The sequence below is a fragment of the Aulonocara sp. 'chitande type north' Nkhata Bay genome, linkage group LG11 (assembly GCF_057382095.1).
Source record: "Aulonocara sp. 'chitande type north' Nkhata Bay isolate Kocher_YH1m ecotype deep benthic linkage group LG11, A_spYH_male_GT1.1, whole genome shotgun sequence".
NCBI classification, from domain to species: Eukaryota; Metazoa; Chordata; class Actinopteri; order Cichliformes; family Cichlidae; genus Aulonocara; species Aulonocara sp. 'chitande type north' Nkhata Bay.
Window position 1 is genome coordinate 31,424,955 of NC_141354.1, and position 17,172 is coordinate 31,442,126.

General features: G+C 39.6%; 2 protein-coding genes across 3 annotated transcripts; one reads left to right on the forward strand and one right to left on the reverse strand.

Annotated features, from left to right (window-relative positions):
* Positions 1–1,170: 1,170 nt before the first annotated feature.
* On the reverse strand, positions 1,171–11,586 carry kcnj20 (potassium inwardly rectifying channel subfamily J member 20). 2 transcript variants are annotated; one of them, XM_086312144.1, is made up of 3 exons: positions 10,980–11,586; positions 8,931–10,179; positions 1,171–6,365 (listed from the first exon to the last, which is right to left on the reverse strand). In XM_086312144.1, exons 1-3 carry the CDS (start codon positions 11,085–11,087, stop codon positions 6,001–6,003), a joined length of 1,722 nt encoding a protein of 573 aa, XP_086168270.1. In that variant the 5' UTR covers positions 11,088–11,586; the 3' UTR covers positions 1,171–6,000. The 2 variants fall into 2 exon arrangements, with proteins under 2 accessions (XP_086168270.1, XP_086168271.1); XM_086312145.1 differs by having other exon boundaries at positions 10,945–11,082.
* A 3,262-nt stretch (positions 11,587–14,848) lies between these two features.
* On the forward strand, positions 14,849–17,163 carry igflr1 (IGF-like family receptor 1). The gene is made up of 7 exons (XM_086312146.1): positions 14,849–15,217; positions 15,295–15,493; positions 15,718–15,745; positions 15,954–16,029; positions 16,121–16,201; positions 16,447–16,539; positions 16,715–17,163. The coding sequence occupies exons 1-7, from the start codon at positions 15,115–15,117 to the stop codon at positions 17,038–17,040; spliced, it is 906 nt and encodes a 301-aa protein (XP_086168272.1). The 5' UTR covers positions 14,849–15,114; the 3' UTR covers positions 17,041–17,163.
* Positions 17,164–17,172: the final 9 nt, after the last annotated feature.

Below are 17,172 nucleotides of genomic sequence, written 5' to 3' on the forward strand. Positions count from 1 at the left end.
CGAAATAGGCACTCTGGTGGAGTTACTTTGTGTGTGTGTTTATAAGTAGTTTTAAACCTTGTGATCCAATTCATACATAAATAGATTGAATACAATCTATTTATGTATGAATGTCAGTACAAAGAGGGAGAGAGGAAAGAGGGGAATATGAGGAGAAAGTACATGATCAGGAAGAACCAGGTAAGAAAACAGACAGGGAGTACTAACAGGCAAAACAGAAACTGTTAAACTAATTTTACTCGTACAATCTGGAAGTTGTGTTCTCCCTATATTAAAGCTGCTGTACAGAATCTGCAAAACAAACTGGGTTGTCAGCCCTGGCACTGCATTACCATATTGAGCTTTAGTCAGAGGAAGTCACGGTTGCCAAAAACTTTTTGAAGCTCAAGAATGAGGCTGGTGCCATCCCAGATATGTTTACATTGTACAATCTTCTGGATAATCAGATCGTCCCCACACTGAAAACTGTTATTCAGGTTGCCCTAACAAACCCAGCTAGCAGCTGTAGCTGTGAAAGGTCTTTTAGTGTCTTGAGTCAGCTCCATACCTGGCTGAGAAGGACCATGGGTCAAAGCAAACTCCAGCACCTGGCTGTGATGTCAGTTGAGAAATGCTTGAGCAGACAGAACACCAAAATGTGATAGACAGATTTACCAACCTCAAGGTGAGGCGACATAGGATAAAAGAAAAGAACAAATCTGCAGAGCCATAGTAGTATCTGCAGTAAAGATCTTTTCATACATTGTATACATTGTACCAGAGGCCAAGGTGTCTCAATTTTTCTAATTTTGTAATAATATTTTGTACATTTCAAGGACTCATCTATTTTTGGAGTGTATTTTTATGTATCTGTATTATATTATACATACACTTTAAAAGTGAATCTGTCCAAAAAATGCACTGAAGTTTACTTTTTACTCACTGTGAGCATCATTCATTATTTTCCCACAGTAATTAATGTTAGGATGTGTATTTTTTAAAATTCAAATCCATTCTTCTTTGGCAGCATTTAAATAACCTTTATCAGATTTGATGGTTTTGTTACAGACTTTTCAAAAAAGTGTTTTGCTTTTCTTTCACAAATGTGGGGATTCAATTGTGTTAAAATGTACAAAACAGTGATGTCATGTTTTTTGACGAGGACCCAGGGACAGAGAGACTTGATGAATTTAAGAATCTTATGATTTAATAAAGAAATTTGCAGACTTGCACAGAGAGGGTACAATTATGATGAGTGATAATGGAGATGAAGACAACAGACGATGAGGACAGGGAGGAACAGGGGTTTAAATGCACCAAGGAGACAGTCAGAGGGAACTCGGGACAACTGGAGACATTTAAGGATGCAGGGACTGACAGAGACGGGGAAGAAGTCTCATTATGACGAGTAAAGTTTACCTTGCCTGGCAGGGCAGCTCTCTGGGTGCTCAGCACCCCCAAAGCTCTGATCCTAGAATTGCCCCTGTTCAGAGTTACTATTATGCGTTTCGTATTAAGCTGAAAATAAACGCGATTTGTCCCGTACTTCAGCTACAAAAAAAAAAAAAAAAGACAAAAAGCTGGAGTTATTCTGCGTCTTTATGCTGTCAGCTGCCTCTTCTTCTCTCATTCTCCTCCCACCCTATCATGCTGCTACTTCAATCACGAAACTGATCAATGATCAGCTGATCGGCGTTTCTGCCGCAAGTCCCGTCTCTCTTGTTTGTTTATCTCCCACTTTGCGCCAGAAAGAGGAAACTAGCGGAGGTCGCATTAAACAGCAGAAGCGCTGTTGTTAGAATTTATTTAATATTACTTTCTAGGATCAGCTGATGTTTGCTGGAGCCACAGCTGTAAAGCTGCTGGTCATGATATCGGTTTGGTTTTCTGGTGAGAGGGAAACATGAAGATGAAACCAGGAGATGTCCTTACTGAATCATCAGAGCTGAACAGGTGATGGAGAAACAGGTTTACCCTTTAGGTGACATGAATGAGTTGAAGGAAAGTTATGAACTGTTTCTGAGAGACAAATAACACCAAATTTCTAGCTTTTAACAAATAATTATCCGAATCTTACAAAGTTTTCATCTGATGTCAAATGTATAGAAATCCATTATTGTACATAGTAATTTTTTTCAGGGTCCCAACATAATTCCTTCAGGAGAAAATACTGTACACGATGCCAGTATTTTCCCACATTTTCTAGATACTGTACCAGTACTTTGTGTAAAATGCCATCAAAAAGTCAATTAAGTTTTATTCTTTCTCACCTGTTTTTCTGTCTCCTTTCACTTTTTAAAGGTTCCCATGTTAGAAAAAATATTTTGTCCTGCCATGCTGTTTATTGATGTGGTAAATAGTTTATGAAAATGTCACTAAATCTGTCATTTATTATTTTTAATATTCAGTAATGATCATGTCTCACCTCTAGTCTTCTCTGTCTTAATTTCAGGTTTCCACCATATGTTGTAGATAGTTCAGGAGGTTAACTCAACCAAGCAGTCTTTGGGTTTCAGCTAAGTACTGTTTAGAATACCAGAATAGGGAGGATGGTGTAGGTTTAAGTTTATTAGTTTGATACACATATACCAACAAGACAGTGTACATCACTGTGACAACAGCGTTTGTTTTCATTCAAAGGCTTTATGGTTTTTCCTGTCCGGTTGTTCAGTGATGACGCGACGAATCCTACTTCCGGGCCTAAAGTAGTCTGCGTTTAATATGGCTTTTGTGTTGTTAACATTTTCAATGTTATGTATTTTCTTCTATTTGATCTCAAAAAGCTCCTAAAACAGTCAGTGATCACTGTTGACCTCCCTCGGCTTTTATTACCGCTAATCATTTATTTAAGCTCAGTTTTTAAAACCTTAGGATGTAACTACAGCCCAGCCCATGCAGCAGTATATGAATGACTAACCTCGTATTGTGGATGGATTATCTCAGTTGTTCTCCTGGCTGAAGTTTGGTCCTTTTACAATGCGATTACATTTGTTCCTGACCACAGAGAACACTCACGTTAACTTTTATTGAGTGGAAAAAAGTTAGCTTGTTTATATTATGCTAACATAGCTGTGTCGCTAGCGGTCACGTAGCACATCATTATGTACCAGCTAGCCCAACTTCAGTAACCCTACAAACGTCACTGCTGTTTAGTTTTCTGTCTTCATTTATGCTGGAAGTGATAACAGAGCTGTACGTTTTAATTTGTTTCCAAAACCCCGCAGTCAGGACATATTATATTGTATTTAGATAGAAGCTAGCAAGCTAACTCCCTGCTAACTTCTAACTCCGTTAAATGTCATAAATTCCGTTTTCATGGATGCCTGGATGTTAAACTCAGTTGTTACACCTGGTAGAGCAGAACGCTGATCATTTTATTAAAGATGAAAGACTTTAGACAGTTTTTCAACTCTCAGTAATGCCATAGTGATCGTTTGATATATGGACCTGTAGCAGAGTTTAGGTCCAGACACGGCTAGTGACGTCAGACTGAACAACCGGATAATACCTGGTGGGCCGGTCTCTAGTCAAAATGCCCGGGCTGATTTTTTTGTCCACGTCCAGCCCTGCCTGTGAGCAAAAACAAACCAAAAAAAAACCCCACCCTTTCGTATTGGTGGAAAAATGTACCATGTCGACCAATCAGAAATGATATGGCAACATGCCATTTAGTTGTTTAGGAAGAGGGAAGTTTTAGGAGTGACAGCGGTGTTTTGAGATGTGAGAGATTTGCGACATTTAGCGCAAATCTTGTGTAGTTAGTGTGTAGTGTAGTCAATAGTTTTGTTGTGTGCGTCAGAACAATGAGGTGACTAAATGTTACAGGTGTTACAGGAGTGATACATCTCCTGTTGTCAGGCCTGCAGGTATCAGGCTGTTGTTCTCCTTTATCTCATAGTGGACAGAAATTATTTTTTGGAGTGGCACAAATAATTTGTGTGGCATCAAATTGACTATGTGCACGTTAGCATATGCTACTTCTGGTGCGGAAACTCCTGTGGGGAGCTTTGTTTCCGGTGTCCTATTCGCGCCCTGTTTACGGTCCAAAACAAGTTAAGCAAATGAATGCATCAAGCGGCGATTTACATTTCTATAGATGTCTTGGGCATTTACCCAATATATCTGTAAATGATGTTCATCGACTTGTCAATATTTTTTCCCCGCGCCTCAGGGCAAAAGAGAAAATGGATTCAAATGTTATATTTCTCAGCTGTCCCTCGTTTATCGCGGGTGTTATGTTCTAGAAATAACCAGCGATAGGTGAAATCAAGTAGCCAATTTTATTTTTTGACGGTGCAAAACGTTTCGTGGACATCGTGGACATACAGTACTGCACTTCAGAGTCACACTGCTAGCGATCGATGCAGCGATTCTGTACTGTACAGGAGAGACGTCACGGAGGAGATCGTCTGCAGCGATCAGGACGCAGGACACAATGTGACGTAAGAAAAACAAAAAAAACATGCAAACTTGCACTAAAAAATCTGCGAAACAGCGAGGTGAAAGGTGAACCGCGTTATAGCGAGGGACCACTGTAATTTTTAAGGTAAGTCACAACGTACGCTTCGTACATACTAATGTATAGAAACCGTTACCAGCAGTCATTAATTTTTTGTGTGGCTTTTTTTCACGGTTTGTTAACATGTTGTGTGGGTGTGTACTTGACTAGCTGATATCGACATAACAGGAAACATCTGGTTTGACTATTCTTCACCTGTAGTTTGAATGCTGAACATTTGCCTGTTTAAATCATAAGACCAGTCACTATACAGAGATGTGCTTCTGAATGTGGACGAGGTGTCTTCTGCATGCAGTAATGCAGTTCTGCTTGTGTTGAGTGATGTAAACAACTGATCGATCTAAACTCTTTAAACGTCAAAATTGATCATTAGATTTTTTATGACACAACAGTAGTGAGTGTTCCCACCGTTTTCGGTGGATCTTTCCGTTTTCGAGTTTTGGACATGATTTTGGAGTATATCTTCGCAGTAGCGATTGACCGCAAAGTAAAGCTACCGGAAATGTATAACCCCACATCCGGTCTCAAACCAGGAAGTTAGCATTTTCTCGTGCACAGGGTCAATTTGATGCAGAACATCTGATTGTTCTGTAAATAGTTTGAAATGTTTATTTAAAAAACGCCTTGGCTGCATTTTTAGGTACACAGCTGCAAAAAACTTTGTTTGAATTACTCAGTTACTTTTTTGATGAAGTAACTATATAATTAATTGCCCAGCATTGCTCATTATATACTGTATTTTGCAGACAGAGAGTTACAGGACTCTCTCCCAGACCACAGACTCATAATACAAGTCAGAGCTTTATTAAAAATTAAAAAAAATTGGAGTTCAAGTTATTTTTACTTCCAATAACAAGGTCATGAACAAGATTTTTTTTTTTTAATTTTCATAAGCAGTTAATTAAAAGTAGTCTAACATAAATGTAAATGCTGTAATTTTAATAAACCATGTAACTTGCACAGTGCACACGTCTAATTTTGCTCACAGTGGTCCAAGGGACCGCTGAGGGAGTTTGTGTGTTCTCTCAGACACATGAAAAATTAGAGGGAACATTGGTCTGCTCTTGCCCTTTCCTCCGAAACCACAGGGAGTGATTAACACAACATTGCAATGCTGAAATACAGTGCTGCTATTTATTTAGTTGCATGAGATTAAACGCAGGTTTGTTTTGGACATGCCATAGACGAGGAAAAAAGACATTTTGGTAACAACTAAAATCAAGAATCTGCTGGTACTTCAACTTTACTAAGAATAGTAAATCTGCAAGCATTTATGCTGTAAAATTCTATGTGTATTGCTATAGTTTAAAGCTGGACCTGTGTGCCAACAATACTTTGGGATAAAGTTTAGCAAATAGTCAATTCAAAATATTTATTATGTATATTTACACCTGCCCTTCTTCTACAGTGAAATGCTGGTATCATCTTTTAAAAAAAAGAAAAAAAGCTTCATACTGAGAAAGTGTTTATGACCAATTCAGCTTTAAAAAAGTTAAAATGTCTTATGGCGTGCTTTTTTCGGTACCCTCTTCACTTTCATTGCCTTCTGATGCTCTCTCCTCCTGAATGTTAGCAATAGTGAATCCTCCATGGGATGGTTGCTTGTCTTTGTCTTCTTCGGTCATTCCCTCTGCCCAGCTTTCCCAGTTTTGGCTGGTTCTGTGGTTTTGGACTTTGCATTCAGCCAGAGCCATTAGCTGGTGTGCCTGGCTGGCACTGCAGTTAGGTAGTGGTACCTTGTAGGTGGTGTGGAACCGACGCAGGTCCACTCTGAATGAGCCCTTCTCCAGCGTCATGCATGGTTCAAAGCGAGCGCCCCACTCAATCTCTGTTTCAATATAGGATGTTTTGGCTTGGCACATCATCCCTGTGTTTAAAATAATGACATGGAAGTGCCTGTTAGTTTTGAAGTGAAGTGAAATCACCGTCTTAAACTGAAGTACGCATCATTTGCCACAAGATGTCTCTGGTGTGTTTGAATCCATTCGAACTTACCAAAATAAGAAAGTAGGAACTTGTCATTAAAAGTATCAACTGGCCAAATTTAGATGAGTGATACTGATTTTTTTTTTTTTTTTTTTTGCAATAATTTTTTTTTAATTCTTGAGCTTTATTTTGACATTGACATTAACAATTTCCAACAGCAAAAGTATTGGGGGGAAAAGGAAGGTTTTGATTTTACTAGAAATATCTATGTACAAATTATTTAGTTTGTTTGTTGTTCCTAAAGAGTTTCACCATAAGAAATTATATTTTCTTTTAAACTGAGATTGGAAACACTTTAGCCGGAAGAACAGTTTCTATTTGAACTTGATGCTATCTTGTAAAGATAGCATCACTGAAAGGTTTGAATACCTACTGTACAGTCATGTGAAAAAGAAAGCACACTTTCTTTCAAGTCTAAGGTTTGACACATTATAATTAGAAAAATGGTCTATTCCTTCCAGAATAAAGGAAAATATGATGATTTATTGCAGTGTGTCATTATTTATGTGACAAAAAATGAGCCAAAATGCAGAAGTAGTGGGTGAAAAATATAGTACCAGCTGTCTGACAGCTAAAGCTTTACCCATATTAGGTAATGCAAGAAGATCAGGGTGTTAAGCCCAGCAGCCAAATCTGAAACAGAATAGAAAAAAAAAAACCCACAGTATTGCAGTGGCCCTTCACTATGCAACTTATTTTGTCTGGACCTTAACATGTTTGAAATGTTGTGCTTGAGCTCTGCAAGAGCTGTGTTTAAACACGTACCTGCAGTCCTAGCTTCAATTTTTCACACACTGCTTCTAGATTTTGCTTCAGTTTTTGTTAAATAAACAATGACACAGCATGATACCATGTGATATGTGTCTGTTGTTATTCGTCTTAATTGATTGATTTTTATTATGGACTAGTATATAAAAAGAGCGGGCACTTTATTTTTCACAGTTGCTGAAGAATGTATGAAACAAACCACAAGGTCATAATTTGCTGCAAGAAAACTATCTAGAATCTTTAGGAACCACGTCAAAAAAAAGCAGTATCAGAAGTTTGGGTTTTTGGTGTGTTATTTTTCACTTTTTTCCACAACGGAAAGTCTAAAATTAAGAAGAAAAAAAACCTTCTGCAAGGTTTGTTTTCCTGCTTTCCATACCAAAAAGATGCCAAATAAGCTGTTAAATACTTACATTCTGACTGCATTGTGGAAAGACAGTTTTCCCATCATTTACCCAGGAAACTGAATGACTTGTTGGCCTTCTCATAAATATAAATATTCCAAGATTTAGAACTTGGCAGACAGACTTGCTCTTGATAAACAATCATAGTTTTAGGGAATTGCACAGTTTACTCATCAGATGCTTCATCAAAGTCTGTTATCTTTTGTGACACTCAACCTCGGTGTGCTTTTACAGCTCAGAAGGCTGGAAATTAAATAAGGGAAAGCTTGTTGTTGCTGTTTCAGTGGAAATTGCTTTTTAAAAACCTTTTAACCTATAAATAAACCTTCTTAATACTTACTAACTCTTAACTATTTATACACAGCAAACCATGACCCAAATGAAGAGTTCTTTAAACATTATAACATTTATCTATTTGACCTGATTATCCACATTCAATAACAACTGTGCAGCCAGCACCAAGGACATTTTTGTGGAGAAACAGTAAACAAAGAATAAGAAACATCTGCAAGTGTTTAACTTCCAGAGGAGGAGGAAACGAACACTATCGCAAATAACCCTCACATGGGCCCCTGAAGTTTCTGCAGCAACATTCTAGGCTGTGTCTGCAAAATCGTAGGGGTATCCAAGGTTTCTGTGTGTCAAAGAGTGCACACAGTATGTGAATACACAGCAAAAGAGCAGGGTAAAACTGAACTGTAATGACTGCATGAGAACCATGGGGTTGGGTGTAGTCAATAGCTGTAAATAATGAGCATAAACCTTAGTTATAGCCAAGTTCAAGTATTACAGAATTTTACCAAGCCCTCTTCCAGAAAAAGTGGTGGGTGAGATTTTTTCAGGTGTGGTTTTTTTGGCAATCATTAAATGTCTGGTCCACAAAAAAAAATCCTTCTTCTGTAGCCCTACAGTGAAGGGAAAAAATCAATGACTGAGAGAATATTGCATCCCAGTTTCCTAATTCTTGAAAACTATTATTAATGAGGCTACTAACTGGCAGTGCAGGGGTAAATGGTTAGCACTGCAGCCTCAGATTGAGAGGGTTGCTCTGGATGGAGTTTTAATCATTTCTCTGTACTTGCACAGCTTTTATGTGGAAATCCCATGCTTCCTCTCACTGAACATGCTTTCTCTCACCTCCTATGACGTTCTTGCAAAAAAAAACCATCTTATTCTCAAAAACAAAGTCAAAGTAAAGTTTTTTGCAGTTGTTTTATATTAAAATGAGACTTTTGGAGGTACGAGTAGTTTCTTTTTGAATGTCAATTACTCACCTGTGGCCTCAACAATTCCTTCTAAAATAACGATGATCTCAAACTGCTGTCTTCTGAGTTGCTCTGGACCCAGCTCCCACAGCGGACTGTCGCAGTCAATATTGTGCCGAATGACTTGAGGCTCCACCAGGAAAAGTCGGTCTGAGCCAGTTTCATAACCAAGGTTAATCTCTGTCTGCTCGAGAGGCAAGAACTCTCCCTCTGCTGTTTGCCGGGACTTGATTAACTTTGCACGAACCTTTGCGTCCACCATGTGACTTTCTCTGAGGTCTCCCAGGCGGAACATCAAGCAGAGCTGGTCATCCCGGTTAGCAATGACACAAGTGCGACTAAAAAGAAGTGTCTCCGCTTGCTTCTTGGGTCGGGATATTTTAACAAACATGCAGCCTACCATGAGAGCATCTATCATGGACCCAACAATGCATTGCGTCATGACCAGCACCACACCCTCGTGGCAGCTGGGAGACACTGTGCTGGGAGACACCATTGATACATAACCAATGGTGCGCTGTGTCTCCACTGAGAAAAGAAGAGCAGATATAAAATCATCTACACCCAAATAGCAGGGTGCGTGGTCTATGAGGTTTTCTTCAGGGGTGGTGAGTGGCTTCTCCTTTTCTAGGTCACCTCTAAAGAAAGCATTCAAGAAGTAGAGCACAGCAAAGAAAAACCAGGTGACAATGTAGCACATCATGAAGACAAATAAGAACCATCTGTACTGGAGGTCCACAAAAGAAGTAAAGATATCAGACAGGAAACGGCCCCTTTCTGAAATATGACAAAGGTTGACTCGGCACTTTCCATCTTTGGCGACATAGCGAAGTTGTTCTCTTGTTTCTGGAGTGATGGTAGGAGTTTGGTTACTTTCACTCTCTAGAAGTTTACTCCTGGCCTTTGCAAGCTTCTCCATCTCTCTAGCAGGGCTGGATATGTTGCTTTTTGCCGGTGAGAGCGACGTGCTGTGGAGCGGACTGTGGGTAATGACATGAAGGGGACTAATGCAGCCGATTTCAGGCACGCTGAGGGCATGGCGAGGGTAGCGTGAAAGACTCTTGGTCTCCCCGAGTGAGCAACGACGCAAGAGGTCTTGTTCTCTATCTATAAGACAATGAGTATAAGAGGGAAGCAAAGAAATGTTGCTTTGGTGAGGAAAGTCTGTTGTGCTTTTGTGGCGTTGCCTTGCTGTTTTAAGGTCAGAAAAAGTCCCTAGCATGATATCTGGGAGAGGAAGCATCATGTCTGTATCTGGCTGGAAGGGGAAAGAAAAGTGCATTTTTAGTGTGCTTGCAAATTCATGAAAGTCATTTCAGTTCACTGGGATAGACTCCAGCTTCACTGAGGCTAAATTAGGTCATGGCTGAATGGTGGGAAAAACACAGGAGGAAAAGCAGCTACATGCTAAATCTTGGGGGAGCAAACATTTTTTTGAACTTGTTGACTTAGCTTTTAGTGACTTTTGTTGACTAAAAGCTTACATGACATTTTTTATTTCACCATTCATTAACCGCACAGAGAAGGCATTGTTTAAATATGTTAACGTTTTCTTTAAGCAAACAGTATTATTAAAGTTCTTCATGACTGGGCCAAGTGTCCTTTTTTTTGGAAATCAAAATATGAATCACCCTATTAAATCAGTACTTCGTAATACAGCCCACAAGTACAGGGATAATGTAAATATGGTCTCCTGAGAACTGAGAAAAAACTTTCAGTTTAACTAACTTTTGTGATTCCCTGCCTCACTGGGGCTAAAAGAGACCACCCAAACACATGAGACATCATTGGAAAGGCCACATCAGGACTTAGTCAAAATAAGAATACGGTTGATTGGTCAAAGACTATTTTGTTCTGGGAGTAAGTGCTCGGAAAAATGTCACATTCATAATATTATCACACAAGGGCAGACTGGAAAAGACTGTGTGTGACCAACTTGTAAGATTTTTTTTAATCACAAAACTTTCAGGTTTGACTTTACAAAGACATTTGGGGGGGAAAAAGTTTGGAAAACAAAACTCACTGTCTTAAATTTATTGAATAACTCTTGCACCTAACCTCGTCCCCCGAAGGTGTGGAATGAACAACCATGACAGATTTCCATTGACAGGGCATAGATGTTCGCCGTCCCCTCGTCTCATTCTGGGTGGTTGTGGGAGGTCCCATGGCTACCCTACTAATTTATGTTAACTTGGAGCCAGGACAGCATGTCCTCTTCAGATTATAGTCTTTTCTTCCAGTAGATCACATCAAAGAAATCCAAAAGCAAAAAACACTTGCAGCAGATAATTGTGATCGAGTGCAAAGTCTTCCCATTGATTGTAAATACTAGAACAAAAGACCAGATTTTCAACAGGGTTTGAACTTTTAAACATGCAATAATAGAGTTAACACTATTATTCTTGCTAGCACCATCGTGACTGGCAATAAAATTCCGAGGTATTTCTGGATGACTCACAGAGTAAATTAATCCAGTGCTTACTTCCAGAATGAGCTATTCTCTGAGTCACTCTGTGGTGGCCAGATTCAAAGCATTTCCCTTTAAAGCAATGTTTCTAAAGAAAAAAAAGGAACACTGACGAGCAAAACACACTCAAACAGAAAGCATTAGCTAGATAAGCTGGACTAAGCCTAATCATGCTGTCTCAGCCTTCTGCAGAGTAGGGTAGAGTGGACTCAGCTACTGTCTAGTTCAAATAATCCTAAAAAGGCTAAAAATCTAAAAATGACTAACGCGACAGAAAGTTTGGAAATGTGCCGGAGGTCACATAGGCCTATAGGCCTATGTGACCTCCTTTATATATAACTTAATATATATATATTAAGTTATATATATATTATATATATTAACCCTAGAACACTATCGCTGGGTGATTTACACCCGAGAAAATACATTTACATGATTTCTCTCTCCTGCAGCTGTTTGCGTGTCGAGGAGCCTGTGCCATCACCAGGGAAGTCTCAAATGTCCCAGGAATGGGTGGACCAAAGACCAGCTTTCCAGAGTCATTATTTTGTTTTAGGAGTTTTATTTTTCATTTTGTTAGACATGGCACAGTTGAAAGTAAAAGAAGACCACTCTAATTTGTCATGTGTTGTCATATTTTGATATATTTGATTACTTTTCATTGGTTATATTATATCGGGTAAAAATCACCCGGCATTAGTGATCCTGTTACTTTTATAGCAATAGTGTTCTAGGGTTAAGTTACCAGGGCGGCGGGGGATTCTGTGGCTGGCTGGAGCAGCATCTAATAACCAACTCAAAAAATAAAACAAAATAAAAACAAACCAACAAACACGAAAACACGAGACCTTATGAGACAGACTTATAATTTGCACCGATGTTTTTTCGAAATTCTATACGCGAAAAGTGAGCGCGAGAGCCCTCGGTGCCCCTGCGCGCTGCTGAAGTCAAAGTAAACTTTATTGTCATCTCCGCTACATACAGTCCAGTATATAGAGAGACGAGACGACGAGGCTCCAGTTACAGCAGTGCAAGTAAACAAACAACAAATATAAGAAGAGTAAGAAAATAAATACACACTTTAGGACTCGGGGTAAAGGGATCAATAACAATTTAAAATTTATAATTTACAGTTTGATGATCTCACACACAACCTGTCGACAGGGGAGGGAGGCCGGCTGCTTCCAGATAGAGCACATTTCATTCATAATGATGTAAATCCAAGCCCATTATGTATTCATGATCTGAATCCTGGCTTGTGTGAAATCCCAGAAATGCACCCTAGAGAAAGTGAATCTGTGAACTAGGTGTAGGTCTATTAGGTTATGTTGTGGTGATCCTCGAGTTGGGGGATTTGTGTTCATACTGGAGTGCAAAATTAAAATCAATGGAAGATGGACAAGAAAAGTTCAAAGCCAGGTGCTCAGTTTAGAAAAAAGAGAAAAGAAGAGGAGGAGAAACGAGCAAAAGATGCAGGTAAGCAGATGTGTCATTGGATAATGGCAGGTATCCTGAAAGAATCAGAATACTTCATTAATCCCTAAGGAAATAATGTGGGTTACAGTTGCTCCAAAGAGAAATGGTAAAAAACAGTAACAGTAACAGACTAAACTCCAAACAATACATTATGTTACAGATTTTAATATTAATTAGTCAGTGTCAATTGTTGATTTGTCCTGTTCTCATTGTATGACGAATTATGATGGGTGTTTGGTAGCCGTTTGCATACAATGCATACTCTCTTCATATGTGTGTTTGTGTCTCTGGTGAAATTCAGTATGGTTCTGACAACAGTTTTATGTTAATGTACAATCCTTAATATGTTTTGTGTGTGTGGGGGGGCGCCAGAGGGAGTGTTCGCCCGGGGCGCCAAACAGGCTAGGACCGCCACTGCTCACACAAGTGAGTTACATGTCACACCGTGACAAGTCACTTACCATTGCAACACACAAAGGTAGTCATTTGGCTGTCAGCAGTTGTGAAAGTCATCTGACCTTGTATAAAAAATTCCTTAAAATGTTTTTTTTTCTCTCCCCACTGACTCATCCCTGGCCAGGGTACTCCAGTCAGATTAGTACACCACCTGCTTTGTCTCACAAAGGGAGGAAGGGAGGCGCATCCGTGATATCGGTTCCAAAGCAAACACGCAGACAGGCGACCCCCTAAGAAAACAACTCCCCTACCTTTACTTTGCCTCAGTAAAGGGTAAGGGCATTTTAAACTCTACACCATGGCTATTCAACTACGAAGTTAGTTGGGCCAGATTTTCAAACCGAGGAATTTATCTGGGCCAGATTTTTTTTTTTTTTTTTTTTTTGAAGCCAGTAAGCAGCAGATCATGATCAATTTCAAACCCACACAACTGTATTGAAAAACAAGTATTTTTTTTTATTCCTTTTCCCCTGTAAATCTGGTGACCTCTCACAAATGCACACCAAAAGGTCCGTTGAAAAAAAGGGAGCTATAACTAAACTATTTTTTGCACATTTGAAATAATAATAATAATAATAACAAAAAACATTTTGATAATTCCTTTTCAAATTAAAATAAATATTTCGCTGACCACTCGCTTTTCCTGCCATGGATGGAGCCCCATCCGTCACAAGTATACAGACACGCTTCATATCCAGACCATTTTCCTCAAAAAGAGCTTAAATCTTCTCAAACATTATTTCGCCAGCTGTGTGTCCCTCTAAGCCGAGCAATTTCCCATCCAAAAAACGGACATATACGCACAACTGTGCATTATCAGTTCTGTCTGTGATCTCCTGCTATAGACATTACATCAGTTTTCTTCAGGTCATCTAACAGCATTTCAAACTCGTCTGACGCCAGAGCTTCAACTCTACGAATATTTGAACTGTCCTACAGGGGTACGTTTTTAATAGCAGATGTCACACTCACTTTTCACCGCATCCACCACGGCCAGCATGCAGTATTTCACTGTTTCAGAATCTGTGAAAGGCCTTTTCTTCTTCGCCCAGAAGCAAACACGAAGGGAAGATGCTGCAGCTCTCTCTTGGGCTGTACAGGACCCTCACCATGGTCGTACAACTCCGGTTGTAAGATTATTAAACTCGGTAAAATGAATAAGTATTTGTCAGTCCAGGCAGGGTTAAACCGACAGTTTTCATTGTCAATTTTGCGCTTTTGGAGTGAGAAAGACATGCTGTTGTTGCATCATATATTACGATGATTGTTTAATATGTTTACATCACGGTGCATTGTGGGTTAAATATTGCTAGGCTACTAGGAGTGTTGCATTCACAGTCTACACTACGCTGTAGGAATTTTTAATTTTTTAAAAATTAATTAATGAATTAATTTTTTGCGTTTTCTCTGTGTTTCTGCCAGGACCACGGGCAGGGCCACTCGCAGGTTGCTTCTGGGCCGCATTTGGCCCGCGGGTCGCCATTTGAATAGGCTTGCTCTACACCGTCACTTTATAGCCCAATAACGGAGTGAGTTTAAATATTTCGATTTCGCTCCGAAATAGTTTGTATGATTTGTCCCTTGCTTGCATATTAAACTGGTCTAACATTTGACCAGCTTTCATTAAAAGAACAAACAAACAAACAAAAGCATATCAGAACATTTGGGTCAGCGAGAAAGAAGAAACGATGACATGTACTACGGAACTCTAACCGCACTTATGTAGAAGAAGGGGTGGTGCTATGGGGCTGTTATAGAGACAGAATCTTTGCTCTAAAGCTCAGTTCAGTAACGATGAGTAACACTGGACACTCAGTAAAATGCCACGATCTAACAACCATCTGGGATAAGGCGCAACAAACATGCATCCCGTGTGCGAAAACCCCTATAAAGCCAGGTAGGTTAAATATTATATTATATTATATTATATTATATTATATTATATTATATTATATTATATTATTATTCATGTAGGTCATGAAATTACCCCCAACTGTGGGTTTGATGATGACGGAGGGCGACACGAGGCACCAACAAAACCGTGCAAGACAAACACTTTTAACAATGGCAGCAGCTTCCACTGCACACTTTGTAGCCTGTGTCCGTTTCAGACTGAGAGACCTTGCAACACAACAGCTGACACCGTTTGCGGCAAGGTGCCTGTTACGCAAAGGTAAGACAACAAGCACATCACTGTGAGAAACAGGTAAACAGCTGAGGGGATGTGATGGTCTCTCTGAACCGCAGGGGATTTTCATCAAAGTGTGTGTGTGTGTGTTTCACTATCTCTTTTACGGCTTAATAAGCAGGCACAATAAGAGCGCTTTCCTCTTAAAACTCTCGCTGTTTTATCTACAGACTTTCATTCCTCCCCACCCCTTTTCTGTTTTTCTGCAGAATCCCGACAACAGATTTCCCTGTCACAGTGAGTAGGCTTTTTGCATTTAGTGTAAATTGTAAATTTTACCAGTAATAAATAAATATATAGGGGTTGCCTGTCTGTGGCAGTAGTGGTACTAAAAATATGAAACACAACAGAAAGAAGCAACAGAAGATATTTGTGGAGAGCTGGTTAAGAAGGAGTTTCTTCCTCATCAGCAACAGCCAAAACATCCATTCTGTTTTCATTCCAGACTCTGGCATATCAAGGACCTAACTTGACACCAACCTCACCACCATCACGTTCTCACAATGTGTCAAGGGCAGCCTGTAAGTTACGCGTGCACTTCACTGTACACCTGAGACACCTTTCTTGACAGTTACATTTAAATGTAACCTTGACTTTTTCCTGTGTCTGCAGGGGCAGTACCATTAGCCATTTTAATTTCCATTGTGCTCGTTGCCTTGTCTGCTTATGTGTTTGGTCTTAAACGGAAAAGAGGTATGTATACCGAAACTAGACGATCGAAGATAAACAGATGTGCACACATCAAGGTCTTGGGAACTTAAGAAACGACATAAAAGCTGACCACTGGGTTTATAAAGAGAAGTTGCCATAAAATGTTACAGAATGTAATTTTACAACCAATATAGTAGGGTTATTTTAAAATAACTTTAAAATACCCTCTAGCTTCAAGCTGGTGAATATGATTCTGACACTCTCTCTCCTCTGCCTTATGTAAACAGCAAAGGCTTTTTGCAGGCAACCCTCATATATAAATGACGGATTCGCCCCCCTGACAGGTTCATCTAATGGCAGTGACGTAGAGGACATACTTTGTGAGTCGAACTTAATGTTATCTCAAAATATACAACGCCTATCCAAACCACGGTCTAGTGAGGGATAAAAGTGGGCGGAAACTGCCATTTTGTGTTCCTGTTGACGAATGAAAGTCTGTTTCATTAACCTACTGACATCATTCATTGATGCTCTTTTTCCCCTTTCAAAATGCAGGTGCAGACATCCTGTCTGCACCTCTACAGACCGTGCTGGACAACTTGGATGTTTTGGAAGAGCTGGTGATTTTGCTGGATCCAGAGAGCCATGTAAGAAAGAGCACAAAACATCTGGCGTCGCACTGCGCCTTCCCCTCCACCTGGATTACTTACACCTACTCTATGAAGGACAGCAAAAGCCCCCTAAAAGCTGTGCTGGAGGGGGTGACCTGCAAGAACCCCGACTGGACTGTAGGGGACCTGGCTAAACTGCTCAAACAAATGGAGCGTAATGACGCCATAGCTGCTCTTGCAAAACTTAAAACAAATAAGACTGAAGTGTAGCGACTGTTTAGCCCGACTCCCAAAAAGGCTGAGTAATGTTTTTTTTAAATGTTAATCTGTTTCCAATTGTTGTTGCCTTTATAATACTATTGACCTATGCAAATAAAATCATTCACTCAGTCATTTCATCAA